The following is a 24,219-nucleotide window of genomic DNA, read 5'->3' as shown; positions in this document are numbered from 1 at the left end:
TTTACTAACCCAAAGAAGGAATCACAGAGTTCTACCTGAGCCCAGATATAAATCAGCCTTTGCAAGAAGGCAATACCAGGTACAATCTGCAGTTATATATAACATGATAGAAGATATAATTCGTAAATAAAAACTTAAAATAAAACGACACACACACACACACACACACACACACACACACACACACACACACACACACACACACACACACGCACGCACACGCATGCACTCACATGTTGACTGAAATAGATATATACGAATAATTTTAGGAATAAGTACCTATGTAAAATTAATAAATATAAATGTAGTTGTTATTAGTCTGGTCAACTAGTTAATTGATTATAAATTAAAGATAAGATAAGATAAGATATCTTTATTTCATTATAAAATACATTATAAATTTGCCTTCAATCAAACAAACGCATTACTATAATGATCGGCAGAGATAATGTTCATAGGAATACAATTTTATATTTTTATTATTATAGTACAGTATATTACAATTTTTATTAAGATTATTTCTATACAGTAATTTATAATGTTAATTTTATTTACTTCTCTTAGTATAGATAAAAAAAAATGTAATTCTGGAAAAGCGAGGTCTCCTGATACAGGTACTTTATACCTAATAGGAGGACTCGACCACTATGTATTTACCAACTAAGATTGAAATAAAATAAATTATTATCTTATCTTATCTTACGTAAGTGTGACAGGAGGCAACACGTTGAACGTGGTTCGCGGTAGGCCCTCAGGCTCGCTTAAGAATTTAATTTTTTCCTACGTGAGTAGGACATTTAAGCAAATTTGTATGACACTAGACTTATACGACTTCGGTTTACGGCTAAGTAATATTCATTTAAGGAAACTGCCATAGTAAACTTTCGTTTTTTTTTTTCATAAAAACTATAAAAAGTACATTAGATTAAATGCTGGATATAGCGTTGTTGTAACACGACACGTGCATTTTATTTAACTCAACCAAACAATTGGAAACAATGACATAAGTATGAATGGTAAATTATTTCGAACATCGATCGTCCGAGATTAGATACTTGCGTTTAATAGCAAATGTATAAGCCCGTTCCTCACTTGGCGGCGCGGTATCGGCACAGATTATATAATAGTTCTTACGAGTATCGGTGCAGTAAGCAGTATTTCTTCCTGATTGGTGCAGTTTCGGGACCGCGCTCCGCGCCCGCGTATCTGTACCAATGAGAAAGAAATACTGCTTACTGCACCGATACCGCGCCGCCAAGTGAGGAAGCGGGCTTACTCGTACTAAACACTAATCAATGTGTAAACCCTGTAAGTGTACACGCACGTAGGGCCTTATCAGATGAAAATAAATTATTGATTATCGCCAAAATGGAGTTAAGTAATTGGAATACTGGTGCCTTTAAGAAAGTAACTTAATTTAAGCTCAGGAATGCACTCTTGAAATCAACCGGAGTTCAAAATAACCTCTGTCTCAGGAAAGGTTTTCCGTAGCTTTATTTACCTAAGGGCATATCGAACGGCATAATAATACTCAAATGTAGTTATCGTTATAATATTATTGGGCCGGACCTTCACAAGAGATACTGACTACTGAACCATTTAATCCCTCTTGTTCACCCTGCAGTTACACAATCTGGAACTATCAAAAATCTCGTATAAAATCTGCGCATAAAAAATCAAATGTTGTTCGTAAATAAATTTGCACTACTTACTCAGTCAGTGAAAATCAATAATTATTGCTATCATTAGTATTAACTTATGTGTAGAAAGAACTAATCCAGTTTTTATGCCCCTTATGTATGAACATAAGGAGCACAAAAATACCTCCATATTTATTTCTATACATACGAAGAAATATGTTATTATTGATTATTTTCGCATTCTATTCATATTTGTTTATGGATGTATTTATTTGTGCTGATTTTTTCCCCTGTTCTTGTTCTCCATTTATTTTTGCTACCCTTATACATATTTCTTCTTACGGCAATTTCTACTACCTGAAGGTTGTCTGGAAAAGATCGCTTATTCTTATTAGTGATAAGACCGCCTGTTGTGCTTAGTTTTTTATGTTTATTTGTCATCGTATTAAACATGAGCTTCTCTCTTTCTCTTTCGGTGAGCTGAACTCATCAATGTGTGCTTATTTCTAGGTTGCCCCAGTGCGACTAAAGGCAACTTGTACAATTTGTCACAAGGTAAGCGCTTTAATCGAATTTAAACTATCGTCAGACATATTAACTTAACTAACTTAGCGGTTTCACTCATGTATTTTTAGTCACTCGCCCAAAATGGAGACCTAGGCTCTCCGAAACATGTCGCGCGAGTGACTAAAAATACGTGAGTGAAACCGCTAAGTTAGTTAAGTAAGCGCTTTAATTTTGGAACGCCTATAACATATCTTGAGTTATAATAAATCATTGGTCCGGACCAACAAGTTAAAATAGATCAACAATTTTTGTTTATACTTAATCAATTTTCATATATTTAGAAATATATCAATAACTACTCTCAGTGGAAAAGCGTCTCGCGGAAGGCGGGCGCGTAATCCCGACATATCTTGGTACATTTCTCAACGCGACACAGCGGGACTTAGCGGAAAGCCGCGCCGCGCAGATGCTTATCTCAATAACAGTTTTATTTATTTTTGCCAGACTCTGATCCTCCCCGCGGATGCGTCTAATGAAAATAGAGGAAGATGTTCCGCTCCGCATCCTCAGACGAGGCGTCTGCCTCGAGCCTCGCGTCACACGCAAATTGCAAATGACAAACTGCTTGTTCCGATGGGAACGACCCGGTATTTGCAAATGCATGAAATATTATTCAGTTTTTTGACCCTTACAATGTGAACGTTTGGAGCGTAGGCGAGGGTTTTTGATACTTTTGTTGAATAAATACACACGTATAGTCAACTAGACAATAAGCCCGCCTAAAATAAACTTGATATTAATTAGGTACTTTACATAGAACTAAGCCTTCACTATTTTCACACATTCACACATTAGGCATTTTAGATAAAAACGGGATATAACGGGATATAATTATATAACTTATTAGTAGGTATAATATTAACAATTCTACACGGATAGCAATGACAAAACTCGGTGTAATGCTTTAATTAATCGCGTATAACGCAAATAACTTTTAACTGACTTTAAAATGGAAATTAATTTGGGGTGAGAGCTCGCTTATTTCGTTTGTTAGGACTTCAATTAAAGTGCGGAACACATTGCTGCATTAAATCAAATTAATTGTTAACACTGGCGGAGTATGCTCTTTGTAACAAACTTGCACGGGCCGCCGGTTATTCGGTCGCGAATTAATGCCCTCTCGTAAACCAGTGTCGTAAACCGAGCGAGATGCAGATCAACTATTAATACATTTATTAGAAATCTGAAGTCTTGTACCTTCATATACATTATATACATATTTATTTATTTATTTATTTATTTAATACAATTCTGGTTAAACGGCATTACAACAAACACCAATGCGCCGAGAAACTTAACCTAACAGAAAATTTAATTTCCAGAAAAATATAGTACAAAAGTAGGTACAAGATACAAAATACACAGGAAGAAACAGAAATATCACCTCACATAACATAGTATTATACACCGACTGTGGAAGGCCTATCATCGATCGTCTCACAATACTTCAGACATTCACGGTACACAGTCGCCCATCTCCATGCAAACAAATCACAATCAGGTGCTGACGTCAGGAGCGCATTGAGTAATGTCAGTGCTCGAGGGAGCGGCGAATTTCTGCGTGACACAGTGCGCGCCGCCGGCACCGCCAACAGTGGGCGCACCCGCGGTCTCAGATTAATCCTAGGGATATCCGGTACGTGCAGTGTAAGTACGCGACTCACAAGATCAGGGCAGTCTGATTCGCCACGCAGCATGCGACAAACGGTAGCAAGTAAGTTGCAGTTACGCCTTACTTCTAGAGAGTTGTAACCGAGTGTTCCGAGCAAAAACTTGGTTGGATATAAAAATGGGTAAAGCCCATATATTTTCTTATACAAAAATCTAAGAAAAGCCTTGAATCTTCTCTAGAAGTAAGGCGTAAGTCGACTCATACGGGTTCCACACAATTGACGAGGTCTCCAACTTGCTTCTCACCAATGCGTTAAAGACAAGCTTTATGGCCTCAACATCACGTAAGTCCTTGACGTTGCGGATCACGAAGCCTAGTCTTTTGAAACAACTATCGGCTAGCTTACGTATATGATCATGGAACGTAAGACGCGAGTCAAACACCACCCCAAGATCTTTCACAGAAGAGACTCTGTCAATCACATCAGGTCCGAGCGTATACTGCGCAAGAAGAGGTTCTGCAGCTCGGCTGAATGAGCATACACAGCATTTGGCTACATTAAAGAGGAGTTTATTTTCAACGCTCCACCGCATCACAGAATTAATATCATCCTGCAGAGAAATACAGTCTACACTATTTTTTACACCATAAATCAACTTCAGGTCGTCAGCATATAGCAAGCACTTAGCGTTTTTGACTACTGTCTCCAGATCGTTGACCATCAACCCGTACCCATATATCTATAGATATAAATTATAATCATCTTTAGCACCGTTATTAACTCCCATCTTTGTTTTTATACGACACACGTTTAATGAGATGTACCTAAGGTTTATGGTGTGATCTGACAAGCTTTGCAAATCATACAGCTATAATCTTTCTGATATTTTAACGTTTTAAGTGTCGAGTTGTCAATCTATCAATTGGTTTTTTTTTTCTAAAGTAAATAAAAAGCATTTATTTATAACAAGCGCGTTGTTCTTTATGCGGTTAAACAGAGCATTACCTTCATATTTCTTTAAATTGTCACAACATTGTGCTCTATCCTTGCGACTTAATTTAAACCAAACCGACCGAACAGCTATCGTTCACCGCTTATTAAAAGGCAATTCGCGTGAAACACCGCAAAGACGCGGTGAAAAATCTTGCGGTGGCGACCGTCTCGAGTCTAATTAGGTCATTTGCCATAATTGCCGGCTCCAGATTGGTTTTTTCGCGTCGACAACGTCCCGCGGGGCCCAGTACACTCTAATGAACACTTCTAGTGCTGAGAGCGTTGAATAAAAATCGAATTTCTTCGCAGCCAGCGGTTCTCTTAACGACGGCGACGTAAAACGTGGGTACAGTCGGTGTGCTGTTGTTTTTTTTTAATTTGATGGCTGACTATGTACCTCCAAGTGTAGTATTGTAAGGTATCGTGATTCTGTAATTATCTACCCCTAAATAAAGAAAACTTTCACCTTGCCTTTCGTAACCCTCGTCGTTCGTCGCAGCCACTGTGGTCGCAGCTGTTCACTTACCTAGTCGTACTGAACCTGTTAGCTGTCGATGCTCATCGGGCCTTGCTTGCACTCTTGATGGCAAGCTCTTGGCGTCTTTTTCGGCATATAGCGGTTCACTTACCTATTCGTTAATGTCTTGCGAGCTGTCAACGCCCGGCGGGCCCTGCTTGCGCTGTGGCTGGCCTAGCTCTTGACGCAGTAGTACCAGGTGCTCGTACTGTTCGGCAGCTGTGTCTAGTAGCTCGACGCACGCGCGCATGGCCCCCGCCTGCTTACCGCTCTCCTCTTCTACTGTCTTGTCCGCTGCTTCGCTTACTAACATCACCCGCTCTACCATTTCATCCAACCTAAAAGAAAATTGAAGTGGTTACCTTACAGAATGTGTAACTCTTGGGTAGGGTGTTGCTTATTTCGTCAAAGTTAAAATTTTCTATGTCTCACCCGCTTAATTTAGTCTATTCCACTAAAAAACAAGTGGTTTTTTTTTTCAGAATTTTCAATTACGTACAGTCAAGTTTATAAATATGTATACATTTTTCCACCTTAATTCATTGCAATAAGCTGAAAAAATGTATACATATTTATGAACTCGACTGTACCTACCTATCGCTACCGAATTATGAAAACTTCACTGTTTCACTTCATGTTTGAAATGAGACAGTCCTTTGACAAACTATATTAAATAACATATTAATAGCTTCGATATAATATAAGCACCTTCACTGTCTCGCTTTAAAAAAAGTAAAAAAAAAAACATATTATAGGTTCCAACTTTTCAAAATTCCGTAGCGACCCCTAAAACATAATTAAAAATTCTGAAAAAATCTACATTTGTTTTTTATTGGAAGAGTACATCAAGCGGGTGAGACTTAGAAAATTTTAACTTCGACGAAATAAGCAACACCCTAACCTTGGGCCTGTAGAACGCCTTAGCAGTACAAATTTAAATTGGTACCTACTTACTTTCGCTTTCTTATCTCAAGATGAATAAAAAACAGCAACAATACAAGGGCAGTAATGGCAGTATTTAACTGCGACCAAGTGAGGTGCTGAGCGAGTATGTGGAAACGAGTCACTTGCACTTTAGGAACTACCATCCACAACGAGAAGTCGGGCACCAGCAGGCTCAGCGGCAGCGTGAACGCCAGGAGCGCACCCGCTATAGCAGTCCAGTCCCATTCTCTGTTGTTAGCAGGCATAAGTGTTGGCCAAATTAATCTAGACAGCTTGTGAAATAAAAGTATAATTTCATTGGAAATTTTGTTGCATTCCACGCTTTCGAACGCCTGACATTTGTGTGACAACAACTGTCTTTAAAAGCAAATTTGCCTAAGTTTCTCTGCGCTTGAAAGAGGTTTTATGGCATTCAATGGTATATATGGTTGCTATAGGCCGAAATAAGTTGATCAAAAAGTGAAATATTCTCAGTATAGGTACCTATAGTAGAAAGCATTATATTTGTTTTATAAGACAAAGTTGCGAGGCGGCAAATGGACCGGCGAGCCGGTGTGTCCATCGCAGGCGCGGCACGACGACAGGCACTCACGCGGCATATCAATTTCCACTAGGTACACACAATAAAATTGGACGGTCTCCGGAGAGGCCTTAAACGATTCGCCGTTTTGTCTCGGGGCCCAGCTGTGTAATGACTGGGGCAGGAAAAAATTGTCAGCAAGAAAACGCGAGGGTAGTCGGGTTTATGTGAGCGCGGCAGCTGGCGGCGGCGACGCGCTCCTAACGGTCTCTGCTTACCTCGCAAAACCCGCGCCAATTTTATTTATCGAAAATATAAACCGATTTGCGGAGGGCCCTCGTAAATTTTGGATGGCCGATTTATAGCGGTTACAGGGCGCGCTTAAAACCAACTTGCTTCTTAAGAACTCCTCTTTCCATTCTTTATTTCCTTACGTAAACAGATCGTGATCTAATCTCGATAGTAAAGCCCACCTCTCATATATAGTTGTACCGTTTAACTTGGAAACTTATCGTATTGTCGGTAAAGCTTTTCATTAGGTACTCCATTACTTCCCTTTCTAAAAGAGATATGTGGGTCATTTACTTCAGCGTTTTAGCAAGCTTATATATTCGTGGACGCATTTTTGACTAATACATGAGGTTATTTATTGTATGTATTGATATTCTGTAGAGACCCTACCACGGAGTAGGTACTTAGGTAGGTACTACAAATATGTCCGCGAAAGTGATCCGAAACAAACCGTCAAGTAATGATCCAGCTATGAGGTAACCTCTCGTCTGTATACTCGTAAGTATGATAAAGGCACCTACTGACCAAATTTTTTTTACTTTATACTATATATGTATATACGGCACGGCAGGTGCCCCACGATTTTATACCACCACGAAATAAGGCATACCAGTTACCTCCATATACCTATATAGTATGTAATAACCTTAGTTAGGGGCTTAGGAAGTGAATAAAGCCCCATGCCCACATGCTAGGTGATAAACCCAAAATCAGTAATATTTTTCTCGTGTAAAATTTTAACACTAGATATACCTACTCTTTAAATACCGCAACTACCTTTATCTAATAGGTAACTGCTCCTTTTAAAGTCACTCAAAGATAATTTCCACTTCCGTAGGTACATAAACAATCATAGTTTAATTGAGTAAGTGGTACCTATTTGGTCGCGTGCTGTAGAACATTTCCTCACGGAATTAACAAGCTCGGCAGCGACTAGATCGCGAACAGCTCCCGAGGGTCGCGGACGCGGACAGGCCACGCGAATCAATTAGGTGATTTGAGGGTACCTTTGCGTGTCAGCCCAGCGAGTCAATAAAAACCCTTAATTCACCCTTTGTAACTACATACTTTCAATATATGTATGTATGTAGGTACATCAGTACCTACTTTCGCATGTCTGTCAACATATGGGTTATTAGTAAAGACAGGCTGCTACTTTGGGTACCCTACCCTACCCTATAAGTAGGCAGGAACACTAGCAACATCACTAGGTAAGATAATGGTCCAAGTCTTAAAACATAAGTGTTTTGTTTCTACAAAGGCCGGGAAATATGGTAGGTATTGCCTGCCAAGTGTAATATGACCGGGCGAGCGAAGCGAGGGCGTTTAGAAACAAAAGGACAGCCTATTCCGGCCGAGGCATGTGTAGATATTGACGTTTGTCTACTCTCATAATGTATGTGTATTTTGAGTATCTTCATGTCGTCTCACATATATAATGTGAAACCATTATTTAACTTTAGACCAGCACATACCTCTTAAGAATGACTTCATCGCCCGCTCATCGTCAGTCGTTAACTCGTGACAGAATAATTGCAGCATTGCTACTGTGTTTAAACGATTATATTAAATATTTAAAAAAATACACAATGGTGCTGTCTTACGTCATAATTTCATCGACATAGACTTATAGCAAGTTGAAATTGTAAATTATGTATTTGCAACATTATGGATGACACGTGCTTACATTTCGCAGACATTTAGATAGTAAAGTGTAGATATTATATATCAATATAACGGGTGTTCCAAAAAGGACGCACAAGATTTTAATTTGCCGCCATTTTTGTATTTTAGTGCTGGCAACCCTAAAAAAACTATTAGACAGCTGAATGTTTAGGGTTTGTAAAAATGGCGGGTTATACGAAAGATCAACGCGTTTTTATTATTGAACATTATTTCAAAAGTAATGAAAGTTGCGGGTGCGGTTCGAAAATTCCTAGTCGTGTAATCTCTCGATTCGGTGATCAGTATTGGCCCCCTAGATCTTGCGATTTAACGGCTTTAGACTTCTTTTTAGGGTTATTTAAAGTCTAAAAGTCTATGCCAATAAGCCCACAACCACTCATGCTTTAAAAGAGGAAATTCGACGCTGCATCGGAGAAATTCAGCCGCATATATGCAAAATGGTCATAGAAAATTTTGACAAAAGAGTGCGTATGTGCCAGCAAAGCCTAGGAGGACATTTGCCTGACGTATTTTATGTATTTCAAGATATTATATGTATACAAATGTATTATAACGAAAAAAAATGTATTTTCGTCAATTTCAAATCTTGCGTCCTTTTTGGGACATCCTTTATAAGAAGGTAGAAATTAAAACAGCAGTATAGTAAAGGATTTTAATGTTTGTTGTATTGAGTGAGGCTACAAATGTATAAAATATCAGTCACCTTATTTAAGAATTTGGTAAGTATTTACAAAAAATAATGATCCATGATATGACATCATTAACGCATTATGTAGGTATAAATATGTAGTAATAGACATGCAATTAATTTAAAACAATACACGTAAGATAGGCACCAAATTTTTGAAAAATCCAATAAATTTTGCTTAGTACCTATCTGATATGAATCTCATTTACGTTAAGAAGTCACGTATGATTTCAATTTTCTTATGGCTGATTTCGACATAAACATGTTTTCCCATTTTATAAGCATTCATTTTAATCTATAAACCCATATAACCGGTTTGAATCATATCCAAAGCTATAATCATTTTATTTGAAAACAAATTAGCATCGAATAAACATTTGAAAGAGGATAATATTAATACATTAATCAGTATCGTGATGAGTAGGTATAGGTACAGTCAGAATCAGTCAGTCGGCGGAAGTGTCAAATAGCTTCATAAAACACATAAGAAGAGTCGTACGAACCTGTCGCCAAAAAGCCGCTCCCATACAATCGAAATTACATAAAACAAAGGATGCCGATAGCTCATGTCATGAGACAACATACCTACGTTAATCAATCGATAAGCTGCCAGACTTTAAGTATACACAGCTACCGACGCGGGCAAATTACAAACACATATATGGTACATAACAAAATAAGGTACCTACTTAATAATAACTACATAATTTCATACGTCATTCGCGTTGTGTGTTTATCAATCCCATTCTGTATCAATATTACTTATAACAAAAACATTGTTAAAAACATGAGCAAGTTCGTAAATAGAGATCATATACAGATGTAGTGCATGATTGTTTTCAATCGTATTTTCTCGGAAACGTTCGTATTTTGTCGTACTACTTCAGTCAACCTCTCAGTACCCCTAGTGTAAATTTCATTCGATAGAGTGAAGTGACGTACTCGTTTGCGTTTAGTGTCATTTTGTATGGGATTTAGAGTTTCCAAAACGTCCCGCTTGGCGCGCTGGTCAAAATCCAATACAAAAATAGACATAATGCAAACGCTTGTAACGCTATCGAATGAAATTTACACTAGGGGTTCTGTACTTTTTGTGAAAATATGATGGAAAAAATTATGCACTATATCTGTAGAATGGCGTCCTACCTATGGTATGGAAAAAAGTTTGATCTTAGGGTCATATTCGATCAAAATTATTTTCGCAAAATGATCACGATCACAATCATTTTTATGGCAGATTAATTGTAACATACCTTTCTATCTCTTTTTTCTTAAAGAAAACTTTTATTTCTGTAGTTTAAAGTATAATGTTAGACCCTTGTGCGAAGAAACGACAGAAGATGTTTTCTGATAAATAAATAACCTTTATAAATTATAATCATTTGAGCTTATCCAAATACTTTTTTGAGACAAATAAAAGACTAGAAAGGTAAATTAAAGGTACAAAAAATAAATAATAATGGACTAATAAATAAAAACTGGTACAACTATATACAATACAAATCACAATACAGGTATACAAGTTAACAGTGTAATTTTTATAAAAGTAAGGGAGAAAAAAATACTTTCATTTTCATTTCGTTTCTCTCACATTCTGTATGTGTACCGTGTACTACATTGAACTACTTTAGCCAACAGCGTACTAATATTTAAAAAGCATTATTCCCTCCTCCGTGTAGGCAGTGTATAGATTCTAAAATTCTTATCATATATGTATGTTTACGTATAGAATAAAATAAAAATAGAACTTACGACTGATCATCAGCTTTTACAAAAAAGCATACAATAGTCTGGCCAACCAACTGTTACATCGTAAAAGTGCTGAGAGAATCATACTATCTCCCGAGATACTCTAAGCGTATGCTTAACATTCCTTTCGGCTATTTGGTAAAAAAGCTGTGTATGTTTTAACGTTTTAACTAATGATATGGATGGTAGGCCAGGTTAAGAATAAGAATATTAATTATATACTCTATCTGGCCAAGCAGGGTCTCCGCTGGCATTCGGCTGGCAGTAGACGGTCGGGGAGGCCGTGTACTACATGGAGTCGATCAGTTGAGAAAGAAGCTGGCTCAGTTGAGCCTTCCAGCTCTTTTCAGTCGAGTCCAGTTGGACTCGACTGAAAAGAGCTGGAAGTAGCCGCTCAAGATCGTGACAAACGGAGGATTCTTCTGCGAGCCCTATGTCCCTAATGAGGGATAACAGGAATGCATCATCATCATCACTTACATTTTATAACTACCGGTCTAACAGTTAAGTATGTTATAGGTAAGTGATGTGATTGTGGTCTATGATACAGGTTTGTCTAACCAGTTTTTTTTTTAATTTTTCTTTAATTTATGTTACCATACTAAAAACTTTATAAATACGGCACATTCAATCACACAATCATTGACAATTTGTTGGCCACCCAGTTTCTCTAAATTCATTACATTTCTACCAAATTGACACAAGATAGTTTACCAATATAGTTTTTTGTCCCGGGTTTTTTGATAATCTTCACTTCACCTACAGATATGCTGCTGGTCAAGCAAATTTTGTCAGTACAAAAAGGCGGCAAATTTATAAAATGTAGGCGCGAAAGGATATCGTCCCATAGAAAATTTGAATTTCGCGCCTTTTTCTACTGACAAGATTTGCTTGACTAGCTATATTATATAATTTTCATATCGGTTCTCAATGCTTGTAGCTTTTTATGTACTCTGAAAGATACGTCGTTATTACCAAAAGTTAAACTTATCTTAAACATCAGCTGTGTGCCACCCCCTAGGTGGGTATAGTTATATCAAAAAATAATGTACCTACGGGTTAACCTTCCTACACTCCACTCACATTTCTCGGAATAGTTTCTGTACTTTAGCCTTGAAAAGGTAAAATATAGACAACGAAAGTTACTTTCGCACTTACAATATTGTTACGATTATTTTAATTAATATCGAAGCGTATTGTTTATATTTAAACTGCCATCATAATTAGTTTTCTCTTTATGTAATGATCTGTCGTATTACGAAAAAATCGTAATAATATTTATTTATTTATCACAATAAATCATTATTACAGCTGTAATGATTTCGCACAAATGCACAAGTAATATAAGTTCATGTACAAAGAGGTTAACACTCACAGATTATAATGTTTTCAACGGGTTGGAACTAAACAAAAGCCTGTAGTCTGTTGTTTAAGTTTTATTTGGATTTAGCATATCTATAGTTCGTTTTTTTTGCATTAGAAAGAAGGTAAGCGATCTTGACATGTTTTTTTATTAAAAATCACTCATGAAAAATAATTTACAGCAAATATGTTACAATTATAATTCATATACGATATTTTACATTCTTTTGCTTTCATAAGTAATATAAACTAATTTTTTAAAATCGTTTTTCAATATTTTTCAATAAAAAGACACGTCAAGATTGTTTACTTTTTTTAACGATTACAGCGCCATCTAAGTAAACTTTGCGCAATCATCCCCATTGTACAGGTACTTGCCAAGTATTTAGACTAGGTAATACATAGGCGACGGTCATGTTATGTTATTTTAGTAAAAAAAAAATACAATGCGATGATTATTGAAAGTTAATTTGACATGACAGTCGCTAGCATTAATACGCGCTCCTATGTCTACAATTAATTAATAATTAAATACATTTTCTGTGTGCACAACATTAAATAGTCGTGACATGGCATTAAAAGATTATAATTTAAAATACATTTCCTCTGATACACTAGTTATCTTCTCATATGGATACATACCCACAAATTTTTGATTTAAACTTAACATCTAATGAGATAAGAACATAAATATAATAATATCCGCTTGTATGTTTTTAGTGTTTTTATCATTTCTAATGACACATAGCAACACAATCTAAACAATTCATTGTTTTTTTTACAACAGCTGTTATAAAAGTTCCTTGTCTTATAATATTTCCACTAATTACACTACATGTTATCTCGATTTTTAATATTAGGCAGGTACTATATTTATGGGATTTTACTAGGTAACAAGGCCACACTACAGAACACTATAAAAAGCAGCAATTGATTGCTAATAGCTCAATATTATGATGCATTTCGTTAAATAATTCGCTTAAACATACATTGATTGACTTAAATATAGCTAGTTGTTTTGTATAAAGGGGTCCACTCCGCCACCAGCCATTACCAGTCCGCCGGACGATATCGGCCTGTCAGTTGTTTGGAACTGTCAAATTTTTGTTCTAACTGACAGGCTGATATCGTCCAGCGGACTGATAACAGTGGGCCCCTTAATCTTATTATTTCATGGAGATTTTTTTAAACACACTACAATTAGTTACCAATGGTCATAGATCTATACGTCTCAGAAGAAGCGTGGTCACTACACATATGCACCAACGTACTCCTTTAGCTAGGGATCGCGACCGTCAGTTTCATCCACGTTCATGATTTAATCCATTTAAAATAAAATTAGGTTACCTATTATACGGATAAACATGGGTTGATGTAGTATAAAATGGCGTAGGATCTAACACAGTAAGACTGCTCGCGGCGTATAATTTCACAAGTAAAATTGCACCTAAGTATCCTTCGCGCTCTTTGTAAACACTTAATAATGTCGTCTGTGTAGTCTGTGCCAATGACAGAATACATGTCTTATACCTAAGACTCCTAAGAGATCTATTAAATAACAGTGGGTAAGCTGTCCACCGCCTCCATAAGGCTCGGTACTGAATCTACTTTCATACCTTTTTTGCGGAGATCGTTTAGCTCTTGTACCAGCTGCGATTTGTCTTTTCCAAGCGCTTCCCTGAAAATAGAGACAGAAAAACTTTAGCATTCTCTATTACGATTTACGATGGTAAGCGATTAATTTAAGTTTCACTCGATTAACGATAAGCCAAAGATACCTGGCCTCTTTCGTTAAAATCACAAACAAAACAACGCGACAAAGTCGTTTCGCCAATGAGGAAAAACATTTGATATTTTTCTTATTTTAAATTGACCGACCGACGAAGTCACGTGGTTTACTTTGTTTACATTCTAGTAAGTACCTATAAAATATGAAGTTGATAGACTATAGCTATACATTGCTATATTTGCTATAGATCATTTGAAACTCAATCTGCTTCTACAAATGTAGGTACATCCCATCCTATACAATATTAAAGACTGTACATGATAAAACCAGGCCATGCATGATCTGGTATATATTCTTTCCGAATGGACATATTCAAGCAGTTATTTTATTGTAATCATCTGTATACATATGTATATAGTAATATATAATAAAACAATCATATTACAATGTATGGGCGTGTGTGTTTTCGAACAATATATTCCATTATATTTTAATTTTTTTGTCCAGGGTTTTTTGATAGTCTTTACTCGCTTCCTGCTACAAAGCCACAATTGTGTTTATATTTTTACAAGCTGTTTTATGCACATTAGGATCTCATCTAACCAAAAAAATTTGACTTTTTGAAACTCTTTTCTACTTGAGGCAGAGATGGGCAAAATGTAATCGACTAACGATTAACGATTAAGATTACAAGAATTAATTGCGACTGACGATTGAAAACGACGATTGATCAATCTTAGTTGTATAGAGTGCAACTAATTTAGTTGCAACTAAATTAGTTGCCGATTGATTTCGGACAACTAAATTTTGTAATCGACTAATTAGTTAGACTATTTTCTCGCGACTAATGTTAGAAGCAAATTGAATAGAATACCTCGGTATGGCTATGTTGACAGACTGATTAGGACATCTTAACGGATGTTTAAAAATAAAATAGTCATGTATTACTTACGATATTTTGACCGTTTCTAAGGAGTGAGATCTGTTCTCACTATTATTTTGCTACTAAAGTAAGTAAGTTTAATGACCACACGGTGAAAACAAAATAGACCGCGAAGATATAGATAATAAACAACATGCAGATGTGTCATTCAATAGAACGTGTTATTTTTAGAAGATGCGTCGGCACTTGCACCAAAATGCAACAAACAACTTCCAGTTCCAGGTAAGTAGGATTATCCCATTGTTTTGTCACCGCGTGACACTATAAAGAGTTTTACTATTGTCAGAGACAGCAAAATATTGATAGTTTCTATGTCTAAGATTTACTCAGTATCGTATAATTCAAAGTATTAATAATGCACCAACCTACTTTATTGTTTGCGATTTGTAAACAATGCAGTTTTTCGCTATTTGTCGTTATTACTTATTTAAAAAAAATTAGAACCATCGAGTTCAGTATATAGATCTAGGCAGGAAGTCAAACTAATGTTCGAAATTGGCATTAAGTATTAATAAAAAAAAAAATCAATTTTAACTTGCTTCTTTATTTTTAGTTTAATTTAAGAACATGATATGAAATTGTATTTCTTGTCATATAATGTAGGTACACCTTATAAAACAAAGTCCCCCGCCGCGTCCGTATGTCTATCTGTATGTTCGCGATAACCAGACCTCACCTATGAAAGAAGTTTTTCTTTGGGAATGTTTATGTGTATATTTTGTTAAGGTTTTGTTTAAATTGGTAGAAATATGACGATGTTTGCTTATGAAGTTAGAAAAAATCACGCTGGCTTAATCGAAAACGCTGCCCAATCTATTTGATCTCAATGTATGGTGGACTTGTCTCTCTTTCATTGGTCTACAAAAAAGTGCGCGATGGCTATCTATATTTTAAGAATAATTAACCCATTATTAACTTCAAAAAAAACCGGACAAGTGCGAGTCGGACTCCGAAGCCGAAGGTTCCGTACAAACTTAATTTTAAATGTTTGTTGTTATGGCGGCAACAGAAATACATCTGTAAAATTTTTAACTGTATCGTTATAATAATATTATGGCATTATTTGCATTGTCATTCAAGCATTTCAAATTAAACGTGTATACATAATTTTAGCTCAATCGGATGAAGATATCTGCTTCAAAATAAGTCGCAAAATTCTACCCAAACTAACATAGTTACAACATACGAGTACCTCCGTATGTGACATACATACGTACTTGTAGTTACATATTGCAAGATAAAAAATGCAAAAACGGGCGACTACGTAGTTTTAATATAGATTTAATCGTGAAATTTAGTCGATTGAAACTAAAACTAATTTAGTTGTTAGTCGAACATTCTCACAACTAATTTAATCGCAACTAAATTAATCGCGATTAAAAAATGACGATTGATATTTTTAATCGATTGATTAGTTAACTAAAAGATTAATCGATTAATGCCCATCTCTGACTTGAGGTAGTCAGGAAGACTTTTTACTCCAAGCACAGAGTTGTTTTTTTATAGTTTTATTTTTACCGTTCTGTCGCAATCGCAATGCATCATTTATGTATCCATGCCAAATTGCAGTCTTTTCTACTTGAGGTAGTCAGGAAGACTTTTTACTCCAAGCACAGAGTTGTTTTTTTATAGTTTTATTTTTACCGTTCTGTCGCAATCGCAATGCATCATTTATGTATCCATGCCAAATTGCAGCTTTCTAGCACTAACGATCACGGAGCAATGCCTCGGACAGACAGACAGACATGGCGAAACTATAAGGGTTTCTAGGTGACTACGAACGAAACCCTAAAAAGTGCTGCTTGAAAATGCACATTCAAATAAGCTCAGTAGTTATGTAAACAAGGTCGCTTGAGTTGCGTCTTACGTCATCGAACCTCGTGACTTGCTAAAGTAGCTAAGCATCCGTTTAGCATGACAAATGTGGCATTATCTATGAAAAGGGACCTTATTGTCGATGGCGCTTAGCAGCACTGCGTGGCGCGGCGTTTTATCTGTGTACAATTGTACATCGGAGCATCGTAATAATGGCGGAAGCGCCATCGACAATAAGGTCCCTTTTCATCATAGATAACGTCACAAATAGATACTAAGAGGACTGTTTATTTTTGTGGTAAGGCAAGTAACACTTAATAAAATATAAAAACGTCATCGTTTTAAAACGAATAAATAAAAATATGCCAATTTTGTAATACCTACAATAAAAAAATTACATTTATGATACCAAATAACGAATAAGACGCATGTTATTATTATCATTCTAATTACATTATCGTGTTCTAATTATAGTTTTTTTTTTTCTTACTGACCCACTTTAGGCTGTGACCACGCTGTGACGGTAATGTTTGGTATACAATGTGTACAATTACGTCTAAAAATGTCGATACGGACAAAGTGCCAAAAATATGTATACACGACCTTATTGTCCATATCATATTTGCTGCTATCAGTCAGCTGAGTGCACATACTTATAGTACTGATATCAAAGGATTTAATTTAAGGTCTAATTAGATTTTATATGTAGGTACCTTATTTTAGAGCTTTACCACTACCCGAGGTTTTCGTCGATTTTTTACAAGTTATGAATCGTATCTCCTACTTTTGCACTACATATAGAATTATAAGACAAACGGCTATCGGTTCTTCAATCTTTTATCTACACTTTTGTCTACCGGATTTTAAGAGAAATGAATTCTTATTTATTTATGATTTTTTTAAACAATATCTAACAAAACACTTATTTCGTATCTCGATTGCTGTGAAAGATCTTACATATACGAAATCTTTGTCTTTGATGTCTCTAAAAATTTGTCTAAGGTTGTAACTTTAAACTAATTAACACACGAGTTATGGCCAGAAAACCAGTTTTTTTGTCTAAAATTGTCAACTTTGATGCCAAATATCTCGAAAACAATTAACTTTGAAGTAAACATGGGATACTATATTGCTTAAAGCCGTTGCTGTTAATATGATAAGCTACAAAAAACATTAGAAAACCAAGGGATTCAGATCGAAGGTCATTGGGGACATGGGATCCCCTAAAAAGGAGCCTGAGGTCTACTTTTAGTAGCCTAATCCCAAACATCAACTGGGCCAAATTGCCTACTGTTCTTTCAACTTACAAGGAAAAGTAAGCCTTATTGGTATTCGTTAAGTTTCTTCATCATATTTTCCTTCATTGAAAAGTGACTCACATATATCTAATGACAATTCATACATATGTTTCAAGGATTAGATGTACAAGTTGTTTTTAAACCCATGACCATCTATTTGGAAGGCTCTGACTACCGGGCCCTGGGGTTTGTAAGACCTGTTTTATGCTAATTTAAATGTATAAAGTGAGTAAAAACCTCACCATATCGATATACAGGTGTGCAGCAGCGGTATATAGATGAGCAGCAGATCATCGTCGCTGACGGCCTCGTAGCGGCGGAGCGCGAGCTGCGCCCAGCGCTCCACCGGGCCGGCCAGCGCGCCGCCGCTCGTGGCCGCGCACGCCACCACGCGGCACAGCGCGCTCAGCACCACCCGCGACCGGTCTGTGTACACCTGCAATGTGGAGATTAAATGTTAGATGTCAGAATTTTGATCGCCTGCAGGTAGACCATTGTTTTTAATTGATATTATGATGGTAATGATAAACCTTAATATAACCTGAGAACTAGAATAAATTTAGAGAGATTAAGATTTCGTAACATTCTGAATCTCAGTTAATTCCGAAAAATATTTTTACACTACGTCGGTGGCAAAAAAGCATACTGCCCGCCTGATGTTAAGCAGTCTCCGTAGCCTTTACGCCTGCAACTCCAGAGGATTCAATCGATAATCAGCATTAAAACATGATTTAGGCTGATTTAACCCTAAATGGATGGAATGACCACATTAAAAATGTAGTAAATATTTTTATGCTCATAATAAAATATTATTATTATTGAATGATGAGTAATCAGCAATGCAAACATGTCCTACAATACCAATAGTAGCCATTAAGATTACAAGACAATAAAGATTAGTCATTATGTACACAAATTACCTTATTTAATAATCTGAAGCTAGTTTCCAGCACAGAAAGTGCCATGTCATGAGATCCTTCAAGCATCAGTTGTCTGGCCTCGGCTAACTCCACATCTTGGAAGAATGCTATAGCTGCTGGAGACTCCCTGAGACGTGATTCCTCTGATATAAGCTTCAATAATGCCTCAAATGCTATAGCTCTGGCTGTTATCAAGTTGGGTTCAAAATTACCCACTACCATCTGAAAAGTATAAATCATTCTGAATACGAAATAATTTACTTTCTTTCAAATTGTAAAAAAAAAACAATTCAAAATCCTTTTCTGACTTTTAAGACAGCATAACAACATAGCAAAATTGATGTCAGGACTGGAACTGATTTAATAAACATGTTACAAATAATATAAATCCTGTACTTAACAAGTTAACAACACGTTATAAATGAAGTAACGCCCACTTAGCAAGTACTTCTTTGTTGATTAATAAATTAAACATGACTCATACCTTTCTAGGGAATGATATGGTACTTAAAATCGTTGGGAAATCCTTTTTGAGTCCATTGTAGAGATCCAAAAATTGAGTGTATCTCCTTTCTACGTTCACGGGGTCTGGATCAAGTCTGCTAATATCCTGCCTGACTTGTAACATGTAAACCACAAACTTCTTATCAGACCCATTGACAGTAGCTATTCTGGAAGACACTATTTCAAACTTTATCATTGTAATTGAATTTAAAGTCACGTGGTTTTTTTTTTAATTTAAGGAGTTTATCCCCTTTACTCGTTAAATGGAAATTTACAACCACAACCAGCTTGCGAAACAATAACAATGATTGAGTGAAAACGAGATAGTCGAGTCGAGATAACTAAGAGATTGAATTGAAAATTACTGACACTATTGACACTGACAGCTGTGACAGTTGACAGTGACACATGTCATGTCATTTTGACTATTTAAGCCATCTTTTCAAACGTGCAAATAATAACTCAAAAATAAATTTGTACATCTCCACTGACGACATCTAGGAAATAAATAGAAAACAATCAACATAACGCAGTGCTACCGAATCACACTACGCCAGTTATGAACATATAGATGGCGGACCGAAAAACATACTAAAGACAAGCGAATATGGGAATCAAAGAGTATAAAGAGTATAGTAAATGGGAATACATCAGAACTCTTTGATCAGAACCAAATCAGAACTCCAGTGAGTATTCTATTTTTTGATCAGAGCCAAAACAGATGGCCTACCGTTGGCCTATAGCCATAGCGTATAGTATTTTTCATACTCGATGGGTAGGGTGACAGATGTTTACGATTTATAACCCAAAAAAACGCCAATTCTCGAAAAATGAAGAAAATTGTATTGAAATCATGAAATCATGGAGACTATATAAAGGAGCCAAATCTCTATGTATGAAAAGTGTCCATCAAAAAACAGTAATTAGGCGGCGCCACCATACAACGAAATACTACCAAAAATAACCTACGTAATTTGGTCGGGTTATTTGTTGGCTCATGTTATACTCATGTCCCAGAGCCTAACTAGCGCCACCGGAGAGATTAGGAACTATTATTTAAAGCTGAAAGCGGTCACTTTTGCAACAATTCTGCCATAAGAGATTGGCATCCTTTCTATACCATCCATACATGAAATGACACCCAAAGAGTAAGTATTATGGATGGTATAGAAAGGATCGCAATCTCTTATGGCAGAATTGTTGTAAAAGTGACCGCGTTAAGCTTTAAATAATAGTTCCTAATCTCTCCGGTGGCGCTAGTTAGGCTCTGGGACATGAGTATAACATGAACCATATAAGGCAACAAATAACCCAACCAAATTACGTAGGTTGTATTTGGTAGTATTTCGGTGTATGGTGGCGCCGCCTAATTACTGTTTTTTGATGGACACTTTTCATACATAGAGATTTGGCTCCTTTATACAGTAAAAAAAATAGCTACCTATGTATTTTGTATAGGTTCATGTAGAGTATTATTGTATTTGTTAGTCTTAAGCTTTGGTCTTAAGCACATGCACCGCAAACCTTTTTTCATTTACAAAAGGTATTTAAAACATGACTGGCCAAAAATACCAACTGCAAATAAAATACGGTAATACAACCACATCAATCATGCATCAATCACTATATTGACAACAGTAAGGCCAGTCAAAATGAAAGTTCTTAGATCTGTAAATTTTCTCAAAAAGATTCGAAATATACGCTTCTTTACATTTAGTGCACCAGTTCACGGGCACAGATGGTTTCCTGACGCGGAGTATGTGCAGCAGTTCAGTGGCCCAGCTATATACAGCACACCTGAGATGGAGAAATATTACAAACCGGTCTATCACGGGAGACTTCCACCTGTAGAACGGAAATTGAAAAATATGTGGATCAACTTTGGGCCACAACATCCAGCCGCACACGGTGTGCTGCGACTGATCCTCGAACTGGATGGTGAAACAGTGGTAAGAGCTGATCCCCATATCGGATTCTTACACCGAGCCACGGAAAAACTCATGGAAAATAAACATTATAATCAAAGCCTGCCGTTCATGGATCGCTTAGACTACGTGTCGTCTCTTGCGAATGAACAGACCTTTGCTTTAGCCGTTGAAACCTTAGCCAACATCGAGGCACCCCCCAGGGCGAAAGCGATTCGAGTACTCTGTACTGAACTTACTCGGGTAGCCAATCATTTACTGAATGTAGCCGGCACTGTTTTAGATGCAGGTGGTATCACACCTTTTTTTTGGACGTGCGAAGAGAGAGAAAAACTATACGAGATGTTCGAAAGGCTATGTGGAGCCAGGGTTCACTGCGCTTACATAAAAGTCGGCGGCGTGTCGCAAGATCTTCCGATCGGGTACCTAGATGACGTCTATGAGTTATGTAGTAAAATGGGAGAACGTTTAGATGAAATGGAGGACCTGGTAACGGGCAATCGCTTATATTATGCTAGAACGGCAGGCATTGGCGCTTATAGTGCTCACGAAGCGATCAATTTAGGTTTCAGTGGACCAATGTTACGCTGCACTGGTGTAAAATGGGACTTAAGAATCAATCATCCATATGACGGTTATGATCAATACGATTTTGATGTTCCCGTAGGAACGTATGGCGATTCTTACGATCGGCATCTTTGTCGCTTGGAAGAGAGTCGTCAGTCTTTAAGAATTATAAATCAAGTCATCGATACTATGCCCGAGGGCGAATATAAAACGGACGATTCGAAATACTGTCTACCAAGTAGAGTAGAGATGAAAACTTCTATGGAGTCTCTGATTCATCATTTTAAGTTGTGCACGGAGGGATATCCAGTTCCGCCGGGCTACACTTACACGGCGACCGAGTGTCCGAAAGGCGAGCTCGGGCTGTACATGGTCGCGGACGGCACGTCGCGGCCCTACCGCGTGGGCATGCGCCCCAGCTCGTACACCCACCTCGCGGGCATCGCAGTCTTCGGCAAGGGACTAATGTTAGCCGATATATCTATAATTGTCGCTAGCATAGATGTGGTTTTTGGTGACGTTGACCGTTAGATCTCAGATAAATTTTATATCGGAAATAATAATGCATTTATTTGCGTGAAAATAATTTATTCAACAATTGTTTCCTTTCGGTTGTTTTATTGCGTTTTTCATAAGCAATTTCAATGTTAATGCTATAAATAAATAACAAGTATATATAGGTAGCTATCTTACAAAGTGTTGCTAATGTAAGTAGGTAACACAACTAATAGAAATAAAATTAGAGATACTAATTCTAAAATCAGGTTGGTACATACCTAGGTGGTAAGAATTTCTGCAATGGCAGATTAAGATAATAATTAATAAGTAAGTAAATAGGTACAAAACAACATACTTATTAAATGCTTATAAATTATACAAAATCAAATAGGGAGATATTTGTGTTACATACTTTTATTTTGATTTTTGATTGCCAATTTCAAGAAAGCAGTGTAATTACGACCCTTCATTCCAGGTCCATCAGGTGAAAAATAGTGCTACTGGTAAATAATAATAGAACACTCAATATATGGTTTGTAAATTACGCATAGGTACCTAAATATTCGGACTTTACACCTAATACACAATGAAATATATAGAAACATCCAAGAATACAATTTCTTACATTTGGAATGCATTAGTTCCCATTTTAATACCTGTATAGGTACTTGTTAATCTAGGTATTGGACATGTAGGTATATAATATAGGTACATATATTTTTCATACAAGGTGTTCTTAAATATCGGTACACGTCACTTACAGGTACTAGTAGTCCTAACCATGGACCAATATATTATTGATATCCTTCACTTATGATCTAGATATATACCTTATAAACATACATATGTAAGATACATTAAGTATAACATGTAAGTATACTTACTACTTTTAAACATTTAGAGAGCAATTCAAGGCATGAGATACAAGTATAAAAGTCGCACATCGCACACACTACAACATTAACTGCGAGTTGTTAGTTGATACAGTCTGCTTAGTGGAGAGCAAACTGACCTGATAAGCAATCATACACATCTCTCCTAAGGTAACTTTACGATTAAGTTTCCCATTTTGTATTACAGGTTAATTCAGAAGACGTGAGCAGGATCGACACTGCGCATTTCGTAAGTTACAAGCAACTGTTTTGTATCAGTATTAGTGAGATTAACGTTATTTTTTAATAGTGTTGAAAAAAAAAGTTATTAATTTATTTCATGCATGGTCGCCCTACAATCAGAATAAGTACTAAACTACCGATATTCTGTGTCAAATTGAGTGTCATCACCATTTCGTCACCGTCGCTAATCCGTCTTTGGCGTTGGACCTGCGGTGCCCATATATCCGTCATTGGCGTCCGAAAGGTTAATTAGGCTTTGTAGGGTAACCATGATTGTAGAGAATTAAATTTGTCCTCACCATAAGTTAAAAAATCAGAAAAAGTGTGGTTTGTT

The 24,219-nt window shown here is 36.6% G+C and overlaps 3 protein-coding genes across 6 annotated transcripts in view; 1 reads left to right on the top strand and 2 right to left on the bottom strand.

Moving 5' to 3' along the window:
• The window catches only part of LOC134741094 (uncharacterized), a 74,267-nt gene extending 67,637 nt beyond the window's left edge, over nucleotides 1-6,630 (bottom strand). For 3 of the 4 annotated variants that reach the window (XR_010127844.1, XM_063673864.1, XM_063673865.1), the window contains exons 1-2: nucleotides 6,285-6,630; nucleotides 5,443-5,668 (exon numbers count right to left, since the gene is read on the bottom strand). Coding sequence is in view for 3 of the 4 variants with exons in the window: in XM_063673864.1 (XP_063529934.1) it covers nucleotides 5,443-5,668; nucleotides 6,285-6,520 (462 nt within the window). In the remaining variant the exon portion in view is untranslated. The remainder of the gene's footprint in view (nucleotides 1-5,442; nucleotides 5,669-6,284) is intronic. The other variant, XM_063673863.1, reaches the window with a different exon arrangement.
• A 7,465-nt stretch (nucleotides 6,631-14,095) lies between these two features.
• LOC134741086 (sorting nexin-20) lies at nucleotides 14,096-20,025 on the bottom strand. The gene is made up of 4 exons (XM_063673852.1): nucleotides 19,761-20,025; nucleotides 19,277-19,498; nucleotides 18,599-18,792; nucleotides 14,096-14,249 (listed from the first exon to the last, which is right to left on the bottom strand). Exons 1-4 carry the CDS (start codon nucleotides 19,974-19,976, stop codon nucleotides 14,123-14,125), a joined length of 759 nt encoding a protein of 252 aa, XP_063529922.1. The 5' UTR covers nucleotides 19,977-20,025; the 3' UTR covers nucleotides 14,096-14,122.
• Nucleotides 20,026-21,416: 1,391 nt separating this feature from the next.
• Nucleotides 21,417-22,843, top strand: LOC134741065 (NADH-ubiquinone oxidoreductase 49 kDa subunit-like). The gene has a single exon (XM_063673827.1). It carries the CDS (start codon nucleotides 21,433-21,435, stop codon nucleotides 22,801-22,803), a length of 1,371 nt encoding a protein of 456 aa, XP_063529897.1. The 5' UTR covers nucleotides 21,417-21,432; the 3' UTR covers nucleotides 22,804-22,843.
• Nucleotides 22,844-24,219: the final 1,376 nt, after the last annotated feature.

Source organism: Cydia strobilella, chromosome 4 (genome assembly GCF_947568885.1).
Source record: "Cydia strobilella chromosome 4, ilCydStro3.1, whole genome shotgun sequence".
In the NCBI taxonomy this organism is placed as follows: Eukaryota; Metazoa; Arthropoda; class Insecta; order Lepidoptera; family Tortricidae; genus Cydia; species Cydia strobilella.
This window is presented reverse-complemented; position numbering and strand designations above follow the sequence as displayed.